The 18215-nt window shown below is 35.2% G+C and overlaps 1 protein-coding gene across 1 annotated transcript in view; it reads left to right on the forward strand.

Moving 5' to 3' along the window:
* The window catches only part of HCFC2 (host cell factor C2), a 42402-nt gene extending 26128 nt beyond the window's left edge, over positions 1-16274 (forward strand). Inside the window, exons 10-15 of the mRNA XM_011975497.1 lie at positions 3065-3242; positions 5041-5244; positions 6041-6114; positions 8007-8144; positions 11710-11895; positions 12698-16274. Coding sequence (XP_011830887.1) covers positions 3065-3242; positions 5041-5244; positions 6041-6114; positions 8007-8144; positions 11710-11895; positions 12698-13012 — 1095 coding nt within the window. The 3' untranslated portion in view covers positions 13013-16274. The remainder of the gene's footprint in view (positions 1-3064; positions 3243-5040; positions 5245-6040; positions 6115-8006; positions 8145-11709; positions 11896-12697) is intronic.
* The last annotated feature ends 1941 nt before the right edge of the window (positions 16275-18215 follow it).

The raw sequence follows: 18215 nt of genomic DNA on the forward strand, positions 1-18215 counted from the left end.
ATTCCTGATCCTTTATATATGACTAATTTTTTATCTTTTTATCCCCAGTATTCTGAAATTTCAACAGTGATGTGCCTTAGAGTGTATGTCTTCATTTGGTGTGCCTCACCCAGTGGACCCCATTGTTCTGGAAACTCATGACCTTCATTACTGATGATTTCTTCCCTCAATTTCTTTTCTTTTTTTTTTTTTATAAACTAGTCCTCTGGTTTTGCTTTTTATCTTCTGTTTTCTCTGTCTATTCCAATGTTTACATTTTAAATATATCCAACCACATTTTTAATTTCTAAAAGCCTCATTTTCTTTATTTCTGTTATAGCACCCTATTCTTGTTTCATAAATATAGTATCTTTCCTTCTCTCCTGAAGAATTATACTTTAAAACATTTGGGAGTTTTAGTCTGCTCTTTGTTATGTTTCTTTTTTTCAAGATCCTTTTTATTTTTTAATGTGTTTTAATCTTGGACTTCCACATTAGAGGTTGTCATCAAGTGTCTGCTGATGCTTGGCTGTCCCTTTATGTTTAAAGTGAGGCTTTAAGAAAACCTGGAAGGCCTATGCATGTGGATGTGGCTTGTTGCTTAGTAAACCTCAACAAGAGTAAGTGGGCGGGGACCTACAAATGTCAGTATCTGTGGGTCTTTTTTCTTAGACCAGTTAGTTTCCCCTAAGAATTCTCCAACCTCTTGCTTAAGGGTTATGAGCCTGGCTGTCAGAATCTGGGAGCTTAGTAAGGGGATTGGAGGGAAGGTATATTTCTGTTCAGCATTTAGACTTTCATTTAATTCCAATTTTCAGTATGGCGCCTCTCCCCATACTTGTATCATCCTCATACTTGTATCACTTGTGGGATACTGTAGCGTAGTCTGGAGACTCACATTTCAACCTTTCTACCTATTTTCCATCTTCAGCTAGAATGAAGGAGAGGAATTTCTGCCTTGGTATGCTGGGAGAGCAGAACTAGGGCTACAACACTTCTTAAACAGACTTCTGTGTGACAAGCTTCCAGCGTTTTCTTGTACTCTGCACCTCTGCCACCACTGACTGCCCTGGGCCCTGGGGCACAAACAGGCCACATCTTAGTGACTTTTCACTTAGGAGAAGGCTCTTAGCTCCAGCTGTTCTGTTTTACATCTTATCTACTATTCTCTTTTCTGCCATTCTCTTTTTTTCTTAAAAGGTTATAGCTTCATACTTTAAAAAATTCCTTTTTTGTCATTTGAATTGGGTTTTGGAGAAATCTCCTGAAGCAAATGTGTTTAATGAAAATATCATGTTTAATGAAAATTCCCAGGATTTATTTATACTTATTTTATAAAATTTCAGTTAGACTGAGTGTCTGATTTTAAGCAAAAAGCACATTCCAGATGTAAGAATTTTGAAATGAAATAAACCAAATTCGAATTCTAGCTGTTATTTACTGGCTACCTGACTGTAGGTTTGTAACTTAAGTTCTGTGAGTATCATTTTCTTCATCTATAATAGGAGTCAAGTTATCTTACTAATAGGATTCTTGTGAAGATTAAGTAAGATCCAGAGTGTATGGATATATATAGTACACTGTCTGCCATAATGCCTGGCATAGTTGTGGCTATCATCATCATCATCACTTATAAACAGTAGCACCACCAATTAAGGGCAAGCACAGGGCATATTATAGACAAGTATCCTCAGAGCCATGAGAAATTATGAGCTGACAATAAAAATAGAGACAGAAAAGTAACAAAAAACAGGTAATTAGAAAGAACAACATTAGGGTATTTGAATGAAGCCAGGTCACTTTTATGGTTAGGTAGACCTGTAGGTATAATAACTGATATACACATTGATGACTTGAATTATCAAAACATTGTAAACGTAGCAGCTGGGTTCTGTGGCTCACACTTGTAATCCCAACATTTTGGGAGGCCAAGGTGGTAGATCCTTCAGCTCAGGAGTTCAAGAACAGCCTTGACAACATGGCAAAACCCCATCTCTACAAAATATAGAAAAATTAGCTGGGTATGCTGGTGTGTGCCTGTAGCCCCAGCTACTTGGGAGACTGAGGCAGGAGGATTGCTTGGCAGGTGGTGGCTGCCGTGAACTGTGGTCGTGCCAGTGCAGTCCAGCCTGGTCAACAGAGCAAGATCCTGTCTCAAAAAAATAAAAAATAAAAATAATTTTTTAGACCAGGTACAGTAGCTCACTCCTGTAATCCCAGCACTTTGGGAGGCTGAGGTGGGTGGACCACCTGAGGTCAGGAGTTCAAGACCAGCCTTTGCCAATATGATGAAACCCCGTCTCTACTAAAAATACAAAAAATTAGCCAGGCATGGTGGTGGGCGCCTATAATCTCAGCTACTCGGGAGGCTGAGGCAGGAGAATCACTTGAACCTGGGAGGTGGAGGTTGCAGTGAGCTGAGATCGTACCATTGTACTCCAGCCTGGGCCACAAGAGCAGAACTCCATCTCAAAAATAATAATAATAATAGTAATAATTTTTTTTAAAAGTTTGAATGTATTTATTATAATGTGTTTAAGAAGGTTAAGAAAAATGTAATTAGGGAAATTCTTATCCAAAATACCTCATGCTATAGGATAATTATATGTATATGTATGAAATCTTTATATGGAAAACTCAGTCATATAGAATAGTTTATTTGCTTGAAGATTCCATATAGCTGAGATTTTACTTTTGGAGTTACCATATTTTTAGGATACATGTCTGCCCTTTAAGAAAATTTGACCAGACCCAGTAGCTTTGTTCTCTCCTGTGTTATGTATGTATTTGCTTGTGATACTAGCTACCACTTATTAAAATGTAGATTTTTTTTCCTCAAAATATACTCTCCCTTTCCTCTTCAAAACGGATCTTTTGAGCGTGGAGATTAAGTGAAAAGAAATTGTTTTCTTAGAAACTATTATAAAATTGAATAAAAATCCTGTATAAATTAATAATGTAATTTTTAGGTGTTTTATATTCTGATAAAAAGTATTTAAATTGTAAATTATTTTGCTTGTTTTTTACATGTATTTTTATTTCATTGAGTATTGCTTACTACAGTAATCTGTTGTATTTCTTGTAGATCAATGATACAATAAACAGCACAAAAACTGAACAGCCAGCCACAAAAGAAACTTCAATGAAAAACAAACCAGACTTTAAAGCACTGACGGATTCTAATGCCATTTTATATCCATCTTTGGCATCGAATGCTTCTAATCATAATAGTCATGTGGTGGATATGCTAAGGAAAGATGAAGGTAAATGGATGACATTTTAAACTAAAGCTTTTTATAAAATTGGTAGGGAATTTAATAGTCATTGAAAAAGTAAATATTGTACAGTTTTGATCCATTTTCCTGATAGCAAAAAACTGCCATATTCAACCTGGTTAGAATGATGTTAAAATACTAAGTAAGCACTTACCAATAGTAATGATTGATTATGAACTATGGAATTTAAATGAGGCAAATTTTTTTTTTTTAAAAGAATAGCCTCTCCATCAGGAAGAACTATAGTAGAAAATGATTAGGAGACTTGTTAGGGATTCTTTTAGGACTCCAGGAGATGCATAGAGACTAAAGCAGTGGCTGACTCCAGGAGATACACAGAGACTAAAGCAGTGGCTGAAATGGAGAGGAGAGAATTCATCATTTAAGAGACTTTTAGAAGGTTTCATCTATTAGACTTGATAGCTGGCTGTATATGAGAAATAAAAATGAGTTGAATATGACTCCCAGTTTTTTGGGTTGGATATGAGAGTAGGTAATGATAGTCTTCATCAAAATAGGAAATATAGGAGCAAGAACGGATTTTGGAAAAGAGAGGTTCAACTTGGAACTCTGTTTTTGAGGCACTTTGGGAATATACTGGTAAAGATTTCTGATGGGCAGTTGGATACTTAGGCCTGGAGTCTAGAAGGCAGTACTAGGCTAGAAACATAAATTTAGAAATTAAGAGTATTTAAATGTAATCTCCAAAAGAGCAAGGATCTTGTTGACTTGTTCACTGCTAGATTCCTAGCACCTGGTGCAGTGCCCGGGAGATATGTATGGATTTGGGAATGGTATTTAACGCACAGAAAAATATGTAAGGGCGACAAGAAGAAGGCTTAAGTTTGTGAGGCATGATCTATGTCTGCCTTATTTCACCATTATAAAAACAAATACAGTATCTCATACATGGTAGACTTCACTGTTGTGGAATGAATGAATATACGTCCTAGGGGAAAAAAAAAACCAGCTTCAAAAAGGAATATGTGGTCAGCATTGTTTACAGTGCAGAAAAGTCAAGTAAGTGAAAATTGAAAAATACCCCCTAGAAATCATTGATGTTTGCCAGAATTATTTTATTAGAGTAGTGTGCTAGAAATCAAATTTTGGGGAGATCAAGGAAGTATAAACTGCTCTAAAGGGAATTAGTAAAGGGAGAGAGTAATTGGTGGGAATTGTTGGGTAAACGAAGAGGTGTGTTGTTTGCTTCAGGAACTTGATGATGTTTATGGGACAAGGACCAAAAACTACTGACAAAGAATCTGAAAACCCTGAAGAGAGAGGAATGATTGATGAGGGTCCCAACATATAGGGGAAGGAATGGGACCAAGAATACAGGAAGATATATTCAGATTTTTTAGGAGAGAGGTCAGCAAATCTTCTGCAATGGAAGATAGGGAGGATGAGTACAATTATTAGTACAATTCCAGTTTGCAGCCAGAGAAGGCAAAAAAATGAGATAATTCATGCCTAATGACCTCTAATATTTTTTTCCTGAAATGAAGGGCAGAGCCATTTGATCTATGATTTAGTGAAAAGTCAAGAACAATGGCTCAGTGTTTAGAATGAACGAGGAAGGTAAAAAGTTGGATATCCATTATGGATATAATGCACTTTATTTTTCTAAACATTTTATGCCTAATGGTTAATTCATACTAATACCATTTGTGGTGCTCATGTATGATTTTAAAACTGAAAGTACCAAGAATCATATGACAAGAACTAGAAGACACAACAATTATCTGCAGATGTTATATTAATAATTACCTTTTCCCTTTTATTTTAGGTCCTCACACTTCAGCAAATGTAGGTGTTCTAAGTAGTTGCCTGGATGTAAGAACAGTAATTCCTGAAACTTCTGTATCCAGTACTGTTTCCAGCACACAAACTATGGTAACCCAGCAGACCATTAAAACTGAATCATCCAGTACAAATGGGGCAGTTGTTAAAGATGAAACTTCACTAACAACATTCAGTACCAAATCTGAAGGTTTGAAATGTGTTTCACATACTGTATTTTGAACCATTTATGTATGTAAATTCATCAAACTTACTTGTCTTAGATGGGAATTGCATTTCATCTTGGAATTTTGTTATTAGTCATTTCAACTTAATTTCTGTGAGCAAGAGTTTTCATTTGACCTAAATTTAACTTTTAGAATCTTTAAGAATTCTCTTTAGTTTTTGTTTTCTTTCAATCATGACTTTATGGATTTTGACCATATATTTACCTTTATCAGCTTTCATCTTTCCAGAATGTAATGTAAACAGATAAAGCATTTCAGTTAAAATTATTTTATAAAATATTCTCTGCATAAAATATTTAGATTAGCACACATCACTGAAATACAATCAGAATGTGTCTTTCCTACTGTGAATAAATTTAGCAAACTGTTTTTTAGACAAGATTGGTTCTAGACTGTGTATTAACAATTCTTCCAACTTGCTTGATTTCTAATTTGATAAATTCTTATTCTTTTGGAATAGGAATTGTATTGCATCTTTAGTAAACATTCTCTGAAGTTCTAGCTAGTCATCAAACCCTTAAAAAATGAAGTTTATGAATTGTTTTGAGTTAAAGGGTCAATATTACTACTTATTGTCAATAATAGTACAATACCCTCCGGCTGTTTTTTTATTATGATAAAATACACATAACATAAAATTTGCTGTCTTAGCCGTTTTTAAGTTTACAGTTCGTGGCATTAAATATATATTTAAAAATTATATTTTAATGTATCTGGTAAGTTATGTAAATCTTATCTGATAAATTGTTTGATTTTTAGTTGATGAAACATATGCACTGCCTGCAACGAAGATCAGCCGTGTAGAGACACATGCTACAGCAATGCCGTTTTCTGTAAGTACATGACCTGGTGATGATGCATGTTTACACATGATTATGTACTTTTAAATGCTGAGCAGCTTCGAAATAATTTCATAAAAAGATTCTCAGGTCTCAGTAACGAATTGACATACATTTAGAAATAAATGATTGAAGAGGAAAATGTTCACAGTATAATGTTTAGTGAAAAAGCTGGATAAAAAATAACGTGTTGTGTTCTCAATTTTGTTAAAAAATACATGCAATTCATACAGTTATACTCTCACATGTACCCACACATAACCACTCTAAAATCCAGGTGGGGGGCCACAGATACTTTTTACTTTCTTCCTTATGCTTTTTATATTTTTCTATAATGAAATGTTATTTTTATAATCAGAAATGTGTGTATGTATATATACATACATATATGTGTATGTATGTGTAAATTACATTGATGGTTAAAAGATAGGATGTGTTATGGAACATAAAACTTGAATGGCTGTATTGCTAGCTACTTAATAGGAGCACAACAGAATATTGCAATAGTGGATTGACATAAATGTAGGGTAGCCCAGTAATCTCTGATATTTGGTTGTTTTACATAGGCCAAATTTGGTATGCATGGCACCAAACTTAAAATGCCAGGAAAGTGCCTTACAAATATACCAAAATTGTCTTACTTTGATAAATATAAGGATAAAACATACATATATATACTTTTGAGGGTTTTTTTTTTGTTATTAGTCATTTCAACTTAATTTCTGTGAGCAAGAGTTTTCATTTGACCTAAATTTAACTTTTAGAATCTTTAAGAATTCTCTTTAGTTTTTGTTTTCTTTCAATCGTGACTTCATGGATTTTGACCATATATTTACCTTTATCAGCTTTCATCTTTCCAGAATGTTAAGTCCTAGTGTTTTTAGACTCATCTTAGGGAAGGATTACTAAAATGAATTTTTTTTCTCTTGAGTCTATTTTGCCATGCATCAGCCAGAATTGTATTTGTTATTTGAGTTGGAGCCAGTTGTTTTATAAAAGTTGTTGAAGAGAGTTTTTACAACAAGTTTAAAGCTATTACTCTTTTTTTTAACTTTAAAGACTCTTCTAGTTAGCTCACTTTGTCATGTGTGATAGCCTAAATATTAAAAAAATGTGAATTATAAGCATGTACCTCTGCTGTTATATATTTAAGACAGAAATAAATAACTGAAGTGCACATTTGTTTTGAGCTTCTGGAAACAGTGTCTCATTTATAAGAAGATGGCTTTAAAAGGTTAGTTCCAGGGATAAGTATAATTCACTTACCACTAAAAGTAGCTTAAGGTAGAGGAAGTTTATTTGTTTTAAAACAGGATAAAAAATGTAAAACTGTTTAATCTACTCCTCTTTAGTATATACTAAAGTATATTCAAATTGCATTTTAGTTTTGAACATTTTTTCTCCTTTTAGGTTTGGAGAATCACAGGTATTTCAAGTGCAAAGATCACTGAATTTTTGCTAGTTGTTTTTGGATCTAGAAATGAGCCAGCTTGGAATGAATCTTTCTTTATTTGCTCCTTTTGGAGCAAGTTGTAATGTTAACGCTAAAGGAATTACATTTTCTGAGAGAGTCTCTGAAATGACAATGTTCTATAAAATAGCTGGCATTTTAACATATCACTGATTGGAAAGCATGCTAACTCCAGCTAGGTTGATAGTACAGAGCTACTGACTTGGAGAATGCCTGTCACTCCTGTGTTTGAATTGGCATCCCTGTTTCACTGTCAGTTGACCTAATCTGTTAAGACTTTATTTACATATGAGTTGTTAATGTTGTGGTGTTTATCCAAATACCTACTTGTAGATCACTGCATGGACTTATTAAATCTTGAAATTTTTCATATATTCAATAAGAGTCTTCATAAATTTTTTTTCTCTGAAATTAGAAAGAGACTCCTTCAAATCCAGTGGCCACAATGAAAGCAGGAGAACGACAATGGTGTGATGTGGGAATTTTTAAAAATAATACAGCTTTGGTGAGCCAGTTTTATTTGCTGCCAAAAGGGAAGCAAAGCATCTCAAAGGTAGCTATTGATGTATTTTCTACATTGTAAATTATAAGCCTCAAGGATGAAATTTTTCTTTACCAATAACTAAGAAAGGGAAAGAAAAAAATAATTAAGAATGAGATTTCTTTTTTAGAACCCTGATTCAGGTCACTTGAATGAGTAAAATTGGGATCCATCCACAATCTGTATAATTGTGAATTCTGTATACCAAATGCATTAGGCCATTCTCACATTGCTATAAAGAAACACCTGAGACTGGCCGGGTGCAGTGGCTCACGCCTGTAATCCCAGCACTTTGGGAGGCCAAGGTGGGCGGATCACAAGGTCAGGAGATCGAGACCATTCTGGCTAACACGGTGAAACCCCATCTCTACTAAAAGTACAAAAAATTAGCCGGGTGTGGTGGCAAACACCTGTAGTCCCAGCTACTCAGGAGGCTGAGGCAGGAGAATGGCATGAACCCGGGAAGTGGAGCTTGCAGTGAGCCAAGATGGCGCCCCTGCACTCCAGCCTGGATGACAGTGCAAGACTCCATCTCAAAAAAAAAAAAAAAAAGAAAAGAAATACCTGAGACTGTATAATTTATAAAGAGGTTTAAATGGCTCAAGGTTCCACAGGCTATACAGGAAGCATGATGCTGGCATCTGCTCAGCTTCTGGAGAGGCTTCAGAAAACTTCCAATCATGGCAGAAGGTGAAGGAAAAGCAGGCATGTCTTACATGGCAGGAACAGGGGCAATGCGTGGGGTGGGGAGGTGCCACACACTTTTAAACAACCAGATCTCATGAGAACTCACTATACAATACTAAGAGGGGATGGTGCTAAACCATTCATGAGAACTCTGCCCCTACGATCCAATCACCTCCCATCAGGTCCTACCTCCAACACTAGGGATTACAATTCTACATGAGATTTGGTGGGAAAACAGATCCAAATCATATCACCAAGTTACACTGTATTCTTTGTTAAGGCCCTTTGTATGGACTACATCACAAGCATGTCATTTAAAAAGTCTTTGAACCAGGTGTGGTGGAGCATGCCTGCAGTCCCAGCTACTCAGGAGGCTGAGTCAGGAGGATTGCTTGAGCCCAGGAGTTTGAGGCTGCTGTGCAGTATGATTGCACCTGTGAATAGCCACTACATTCCAACCTGGGCAACATAGCAATACCTATCTCTAAATTTAAAAAAAAAAAAACTTATACAATCACTGAGGTGGAGAGTTTTTTGTTTGTTGTTTGTTTGTTTGAGACAGGGTCTTGCTCTGTCACCCAAGCTGGAGTGCAGTGGTGCAATCAGAGCTCACTGCAGTCTCAATCTCCTGGGCTTAAGTTATCCTCACACCTTGGCTTCCTGAGTATCTAGGACTACAGGGACAAGCCACCATTACCAGCTAATTTTTGTAGAGACTGGGTTTCACCATGTTGCCCAGGTTGGTCTCCAACTCCTAGGCTCAAGTGATCCTTCCGCCCCGGCCTCCAAAAGTGCTGGGATTACAGCCATGAGCCACCACACCCAGCCAATGAGCTGGGTTTTGAGTCATAAATAATTTAGTCTGACTAGCACAGATAAGAGTTTTTTGAAATATCTCTAATTTTGTTAACCAGTGTGTCTAGAGAATGGAACTTTTTTTTTCTATTGAAAAAAAATTTTTTATTTCTGATTTTACAATTTAAAAAAATCTAAAAGCCCTGATACGCTATTAAATACAATCTAATATTCCCTTGATGCTGAAACCCCTTAAAGAGGACCTCATATACATATATGAGATATTTTATATATATGTAAATTAGACATTTAACCTTCTAAGAATTATTACATAGATAACAGCTCCAAAGCACATTGAAAAAATTTATAAAGGCCAGGTGCAGTGACTCATGCCTGTAATCCCAGTACTTTGGAAGGCTAAGGTGAGAGGAGCTTGAGCCCAGGAGTTCCAGACCAGCCTGGGCAACATGGCAAGATCCTGTCTTACAAAAAATAAAGAAATTTGCTGGGCAAGGTGCACGCTTCTGCTCCCAACTACTTGGGAGGCTGAGGTGGGAGGATCACTTGAACCAGGAGGTCAAGGCTGCAGTGAGCCATGTTCAGGCCACTGCACTCCAGCCTGGATGACAGAGTGAGATGCTGTCTCCAAAAAATAAATAAATAAATAAATAAATAAATAAAAATTAAAAAATTACTAAATGGAGAATTTCTGAGAGAGAATTGCCAAGGAAATAGATGTTCATTTTGAATCTCCTGAAGATATGTACAAATGGGGAATATATCCTATATATTTATATGTATTTTAGTTGCTCTACTATTACTCCTCATATCCCTCTTTTTCATATAGCATTTTTCTAACTCTTGACAAAAATAGAAATTCTAGTTAATAATTAGTATTATGCCCAGTGAAATTTCTCACTGTAGTTGGATTTCATATATAAAGACGTGTCTGTGTCTAGGGCCTAGTAGCTACCTGATTTTTCCTAAAAGAAAAAATAGCCTAAAATTGAGAGCTAGTAAACTTAGGTTTGAATCACTAGTTCCAGCATTCAGCAGTGTGATCTTGGCAAGTCAACTTGTTTAATCTCTCCTAGACTCAGTTTCCTCATCTGTAGAGTAGAGATGACATGGCTCCCTTAAAGTAGGAGAACACATTGGCACTCTGTCTAACTGGGAGAGTTAGGGAGCATATGTAAAAATTGTTTGAAAGTTGTAAATGTTATTATCTTCCTACCTAGAGTATATAATCTAATTATTTAACATTTATTTGGTGTCTGCTGAATTTTAATTTTAAAAAATGCTCTATAGGCCGGGCGTGGTGGCTCATGCCTGTAATCCCAGCACTTTGGGAGGCCGAGACGGGTGGATCACCTTTGCTCGGGAGTTCCAGATGGGTTGATCACCTTTGGTCAGGAATTCCTGGCCAGCATGGCAAAACCCTGTCTCTGCTAAAAAATACAAAAATTAGCTGGGTGTGGTGGCAGTCATCTGTAATCTCAGCTACTTGGGAGGCTGAGGCAGGAGAATCGCTTGAATCTGGGAAGCGGACTGTTGCAGTGAGCTGAGATTGTGCCGCTGCACTCCAGCCTGGGAGACAGAGCGAGACTCCGTCTCAAAAAAAAAACAAAAAACACTCTGTACTACATGCTAGTCCCTCCTTTTCTATCAAGCTTGCCTGCCTGTCTCTAAAGGGTATTGTTCCTGGGCAGACTATTATTTGGCAGTATATCTTCTGAGATTTCTGCTTCAAGTAAGTTTACATGATGATGGGATAGTTGATACTTTGTTTATAGTGGTTGTCAGCTTTTTTTCTACCTTCACATTGTTCAGGTGAAGAATGCTCTTACATTTATCTGTATAATCAGTGATTCTCAGTTGGAAAGAGTGCTCGCCTCTGGATAAGGAGCAGATGTATGCTTCTCTATTGGAGGGTTCATTCCATGTGAGAGAGAGGGAGATAAACGTGAACCAGAACCTTAAAACATAATTTATGTTTTAAAAGTTTTTTTTGTTTAATAAAAATTGAATTAATTTTTGAAACTTTAATAATATTAGTTGTACCTTTTCTTTAACTTTTGCATATATTACATTTTAGGTAGGAAATGCAGATGTACCTGACTACAGCTTGCTTAAGAAACAAGATCTTGTTCCAGGCACAGGATACAGATTCAGGGTTGCTGCAATCAATGGTTGTGGGATAGGTCCTTTCAGCAAAATCAGTGAATTTAAAACTTGTATTCCTGGTTTTCCTGGAGCTCCTTCTGCAGTCAGAATTTCAAAGGTGAGACATCGGGTCAAGACTTGTTGATTTTAAATTATTTGAAATTTCATATGTGAAGTAAACTGTCAGTTTAGAAATTCTTGTTACCATCTTATGAAATGAGAGATACCTAAAAGAATGGATTAAAAGTTTAAAAAATAATTTTAGCTACTCATTCATATTTTTTTAACTTTTATTTTAAATTCAGGGGCATATGTGCAGGTTTGTTCCAAAGGTAAATGAGTGTCATGGGGGTTTGTTGTGCACATTATTTCATCACCCAGGTATTAAGCCTAGTATCCATTAGTTATTTTTCCTGATCCTCTCCCTCCTCCCACCCTCCACTCTCCGAAAGGCCCCAGTGTGTGTTGTCTGCCTCTACGTGTCCATGTGATTTCAAGCAAAATTACAGCATCCAAATCACAGAAAGGCAGGGAAATCTGGTATGCTTCTAAATTTGTTCTTGTTATTATGGAATGAAAACATTTGGCTGGAGAATTTTAATAGAGCACTCAAAACTGAATTATATTTTATCCTAATGTCCCGTCCCTCCCTAGAGATTGTTTAGGAAATAGAAATCCCCGTTTTGGGACATTACAGGTAGACATTTAAACTTAGTTGTTTTTGGAAAGCAAGCATGAATTAAACATTGTAGATTCAAATGAGGTAGGTTTTAAAAATCAACAAAAAAAGATCTAACATCTAATGCAATTATTTTAGCAAAAATGAGCATTTTGTATTCTAAAGATAGACTCAACATAATGAGTGATAACAGAGGAAACTTAAGAACCTTTAACCTGTTTTTTTTCCCGCCCTCTTCAAGAATGTTGAAGGTATCCACCTTTCCTGGGAACCTCCAACTTCACCTTCTGGAAATATTTTGGAATATTCAGCCTACTTGGCTATCCGCACAGCACAGATACAAGATAATCCAAGTCAACTTGTGTTCATGAGGATTTATTGTGGTCTTAAGACATCATGTACAGTAACTGCTGGGCAACTTGCAAATGCACATATTGATTATACATCCAGGCCTGCCATTGTGTTCAGGATATCAGCAAAGAATGAAAAGGGATATGGACCAGCTACACAAGTTCGGTGGCTTCAAGGTAACAATAAGAAAGCACCTTTAAATTGAATTTTTTTTTACTGAAGCTATTGTGATTATGATTATTTATTAGTAACTGGTTATGAAGATTTGTCATTTAAAAGAGTATTCTCTGACTGTATTTCCAGCAGTTATGAACTTAAGTTTGTAAATTGTTCTTCAAATGTATTTGCTGAATTATAGATCCAAATAAAAGAAAAGAAGCAAAGACTCTCTGAAAATTAGTATATGAGTTCTTCCTTACAGATATAGCTCTTTTATAAAGAAAAACAGTGAAATTAAGATAAAAGCTAGAAAGCTTTATTACCCCAATATATTTTATAAGGGCTATGTAACCCAGTCATCCTAGAGTTATTGAGATAATTCTAGTAACTGGCTGTTGTATACTATGCTGTCTTATATAGTAAATGTTCTCTACTTTGTTAATGTCCTATCTTTGAGTACTCCCTCTATCTTTATTCTATATGAGCAGTGTTCCTCTAACAGCTGTCTTCTATTGGATAATATGTGTGATACTATAATAATTCTAGTAGTTGTTTGATTCCTTTCTTTGTTTACAGTTAGCACAGAGCTTAAGAAATTAAAAAAGAAAGAGGCAAGTTTAGAAACTGCTTTTGAACTTTTATTATTTTCCAAGAATCATGGTAAAATACAATAAGAACAATGAGTTTTCTTGATTCTTACCAGGCCAATATATTTGAATTTATTTTTGGCCAAAGCACTTAACTTATCTGGCCCTCATTTTCCTCATAACAGATGAGAGAGTGAAAACCGTTTATCTTTTAGGTCCCTTTCAGCACTAAGGTTTTGTGTTTTTAGTAGAAGTGAAATATATCCCTGAACATTTTCATCTGTCTTAATGGCTCTAATTTTGCTTTTGCTAAAATTAAAATCTTCATAATTGAATTCAAAATTAAAGTATATGTCCTCCTACTGGAGAAAGAAACAAGCACCTTAACAGGACACAAGTTTTAAAATGGTGTTTTAAACATTTGTAAGATTTTTGTAAATGCTCTAAATGTTTTATTTTTGCATTGTTTTTACCTTGAAATTGTATAAACTTTTTTACTATGAAAATATAAGCATTAGACAGCTAACTCAGGTTCCATTACAACCTTAAAGATACAGATAGGTATTATAAACACTCTGCTACAGGTAACTTGTTTTAAACTTTTTAGGAATTTCATGGTTCCACTGCCTATTTAAACCTGGAATTAATATACAGAGCAATAATTGCAGAAAAGATATTTCAAACTAAGAGCTTCAATAACTGCAGGGGCACAGGTCTATCTTTTTTTATACCACATAACCTTATGCCAGTTTAGGTTGACTGAGTAGCTATGTCCTCAAATTTCATGTATAATACCCCCCAGCAAAGATGGATTTAATTGTGCAGAATTGATATATATGTGTGTTCCAGTTACTAATTTAAAGTGTATAGAATATTTTAATATATAATTTTTGTAAAGAACTGGGATTTTTATACTACAGTATTTGTAATTAATGTGTCTCACTAATTAAGTTTCTCTTGAAGAAAATATGCAAATTGTTAGACACATAATAAGTGGTTTCCAAACTCTAAAGATAAAATAAATGCACTACTATGGTGTTGTTAGAATACCTTTTTTGTGGCTGTATGAATCTTTACTCTTTAAATGTGTACTTTACAATGTTTACAAGGAGCTTCTCTGGTTTGTTATCCCAGCAATGCCCTTGGTGAGAGCTTCATTCTGCATTTGTTTAATTCATATGCTTTGCTTTTGGCATATGCTTGCTTTTTGCACTAGTAGAATTTTAACTTACCTCATTATTATGTTTGTAATCATTTGTCTAGCTTCTGTAATGTGTCTGATATAGGCTAAACAAATACTTAACCAAAGTTAAAATACATGATAAGCAATTTTGCACATATTAAATATTAGGGTTTGTTGTGTATATGTGTATACTTAATTATAAAAAGAAAATGAATGGAAAGTTATACTAAAAGTATATGTTTGAAGCCCAATTATTTTAAAGATCTATTGCTTTAATAGAAAAAGTTTGGCTTTCAACGCTTTCTTTTCTGCATTAATTAACAACGTGCATCTTGAAGCACTTCTAATGACAAGGAATAAGTTGATTTTAAGCAAAGGATAGAATATTTGTTTGAGTGTGCACATTTATACCTGTTTAGTATTTGATTCAGTTTACTTTGCTTAAATGCCTCCACTCTTCTGGACCAGGAGGTGATTCTGAACCTGTGGTTCTAACATATGACTTACTTTTTAGAGGGAAGAGAAGTCTTTCTATACTGAGGGATTTGTTAAAATGATAAATGTTTTTGCCTTGATACTTAGCCCAGATTCTTTTTTTTTTTTTTTTTTTGGCATTTGTACGTTAAGCACCAGTCGTATTTATCTCTGTGATAAGGGATTGGTGACTAAAAAATGCCATTAAGAAATCTGTGGCTTTGACATTAGTAGTTAATAAGAGATCTTAGAGCTGTGTGCTGATGAATAGAATGAATTGGAGTAAATAGCAAAAGAAGTGCATTTAGCTTCTTATGATTTGCACATTTTCTAAGTGAAGATCCCTCTGTGTAGCAGTAGGCTGTATCATGCAGATATTTTTCATAGGATTTGCACTGAGTTAAATGACTTTCTTTACTCTTCCCAGCTGGGTAAGCAATTCAAATGTAACAGCCTTTGTGCCAGTCCTCTTCTGTGTTCTGCAACTCTGGCTCTCATAAATAGTAAAAGTATTTTTGATGTTGCATGCTCTCAGAATTATGTTTTCTAAAATATCATATTGGCTTCATTTTAGTTTAATAAACTTCTTTGGCAACTTAATTAGACATAGGGTATATATAAACTCAATTTTATCTGCATTTTTTAAAAAATTGAAATAATCTGATTGCATGTATGAAGGACTCCTGCCTCATTACCCAATTACATAAATACAATTATCTATAGGAAGGCAAAATTGTTGATCTATTATTTCAAAGACTTGTAGACTAGCAAAGATTCATTCTGATTAGAAATAAGGTCTATAGCTAAAGATATTTTTATTTTAAAAAATTACAGCCCTTGTAACATAAAAATCATTTGTAACATTGGATATGAAGAGCTTATTAGTATTTAAAATTATTGTAGTCATTTGATCATAAATGAAGTAGATTGCAAAATAGACTTGGTCTCTGACCCTTTAAGGTGTAATTGACTGACTGTTGTGTTTTCCAAGACTGATTTTAGGCAGTTTTATGTATCGTGTACCAATGATATGTAAAATAAAGCACCTTTTCTACTATAAACAATTACAGGTGTTATTTATTTTGAAGGATATGAAAGACAAGTTAGTGATGGCAGAGTGAATCTGTAGAAATGTTGATTTTATATTTAAAATAATATGTAAACATTAAACATATTAACATGTTTAATTAATATTTGATAATTAACATGTTTAATAATTGTTAAACATATATTTAAAAGGCTGCCTGTATTGTTTGAAATAATATAGGCAACCTTTAAATTAAGAATGGATTGTGTTTAAAAACTTGTTTTTAAGTTTTTAAGATGGCAATTGGGAGTCATTTTCTCATAGAAATGTAAATCCTATGTAAGTAACCCTTGTCATACCTGAACTAGTATGCTTGAAAGTAAAAAGCCAAATGACTCCAAGAAACAGTCTAAACTTGTTGTCACCTTTTTTTTTTTGTCTTTCATTTACTCTAAAATATTTTTCTTTACTCTTTTCATCCTTTTAAATTCATAGCAGCCAGACTTCTGACCTGCTACTCCATTGAAATGGCTCTAGCAAAGTTCAAGGATAACTTCCCATTTCCCAAATCCAGGGAACTCTTTTATCATATTTAATCTTGTCATTTGAAACTTTTGTCCAGTGTCTCGGCACTTCCTCGTTTTTGTAGTGTCTATGATACCATGCTTTCTGTCCATCTTTACACACCTCCTCCTGTCTATGGTCCCCTTTTTTACTCCCACCTGGCCCCATTCATCTTTTTTCCTAGATTCAGGCCAAATTGCCAACCTGAAGAAGTCTTTCCTGACATACTCCACCACCAGCTAAATTTAACCCCTTCTTTTTGTTCTCCCACTGTCCTTTGTTAAATCTTCTGTCATAGCAGTCTAAAAACCTAGTGCCCCTATTTGTTAGCATGTCCCTCTCCGTCTGCTAGATGGTAGGTCTTCGAGGCAGAGATTGGGTCTTTATACCCGTTCCATGTTGGCCGGCTAGTTAACTGGTACTTAAATATTTTAACAAGTGGGTAAAGAAAATTGTCACCTTTACACTTCTTCATATTCCCACTCCTCCTAAATAGAGGTCAAAAATGGGAGGGAAGCTTTGAAAGGGAAAGAGATTTTTTGCAGATTTGCCAAGTTCTGGAGGAAATACAAATTCTTTAGCTTTGTCTTCCCCTGCCCTGCTTTTAGGTTAAAAGAAGTTCTGGGATAAGAGATTTAGTATAGGAGGTCTTTGATTTGAAAAGGTCCTTCTACTAGATCAGGTTTGTTTTTTTTTTTAAAAAAAAAAAAAAAAAGGAAAGAAGAAAGATCATAGTCTTTGATGAGGTTATGGGCATTGCTGGATTATGATTTTTAACACTGGATGATCAAAATGAGCTAAAACTGTCAAAGTTAATCTCTGCCTGACACTAGAAATTACCCACCTATATAAGTTCAGGGAACTACTGAAGGACATGGATACCAGGATTGGAACTGCATTGGATTCTGTTACATATCAAGTCAGGTCACTGTTACCACCTCTAAGCTTGTAGGACAGAAGATTCTTACACTCAGGAAAATGAGATGACATTGACAAAACTCGCTTCTAAGTTTTCTAGTTATAGTTGTTAGTCCCTAGACTTATAGATTTCTGTGACTCCAGAAAAAAACTTACTTTGATCATTCCTGGAAAACATGAACTACAAAATTCTGGGGGAAAATCAATAAATTCTGTAAACTAAATGAAGGGCTCATGTCTGTAATCCCAGGCCAAGGTGGGTGGATCACCTGAGGATTGACCAGCCTGGCCAATAAGGTGAAACCCCGTCTCTACTAAAAATATAAAAATTAGCTTGGCGTGGTGGCGGGCGTCTATAATCCCAGCTACTTGGGAGGCTGAGGCAGGAGAATCACTTGAACCTGGGAGGCAGAGGTTGCAGTGAGCCAAGATTTTGCCATTGTACTCCAGCCTGAGCAACAAGAGTGAAACTCCATCTCAAAAAAAAAAAAAAAAG

The sequence above is a fragment of the Mandrillus leucophaeus genome, unplaced genomic scaffold, assembly GCF_000951045.1.
Source record: "Mandrillus leucophaeus isolate KB7577 unplaced genomic scaffold, Mleu.le_1.0 Scaffold157, whole genome shotgun sequence".
Lineage (NCBI taxonomy): Eukaryota > Metazoa > Chordata > Mammalia > Primates > Cercopithecidae > Mandrillus > Mandrillus leucophaeus.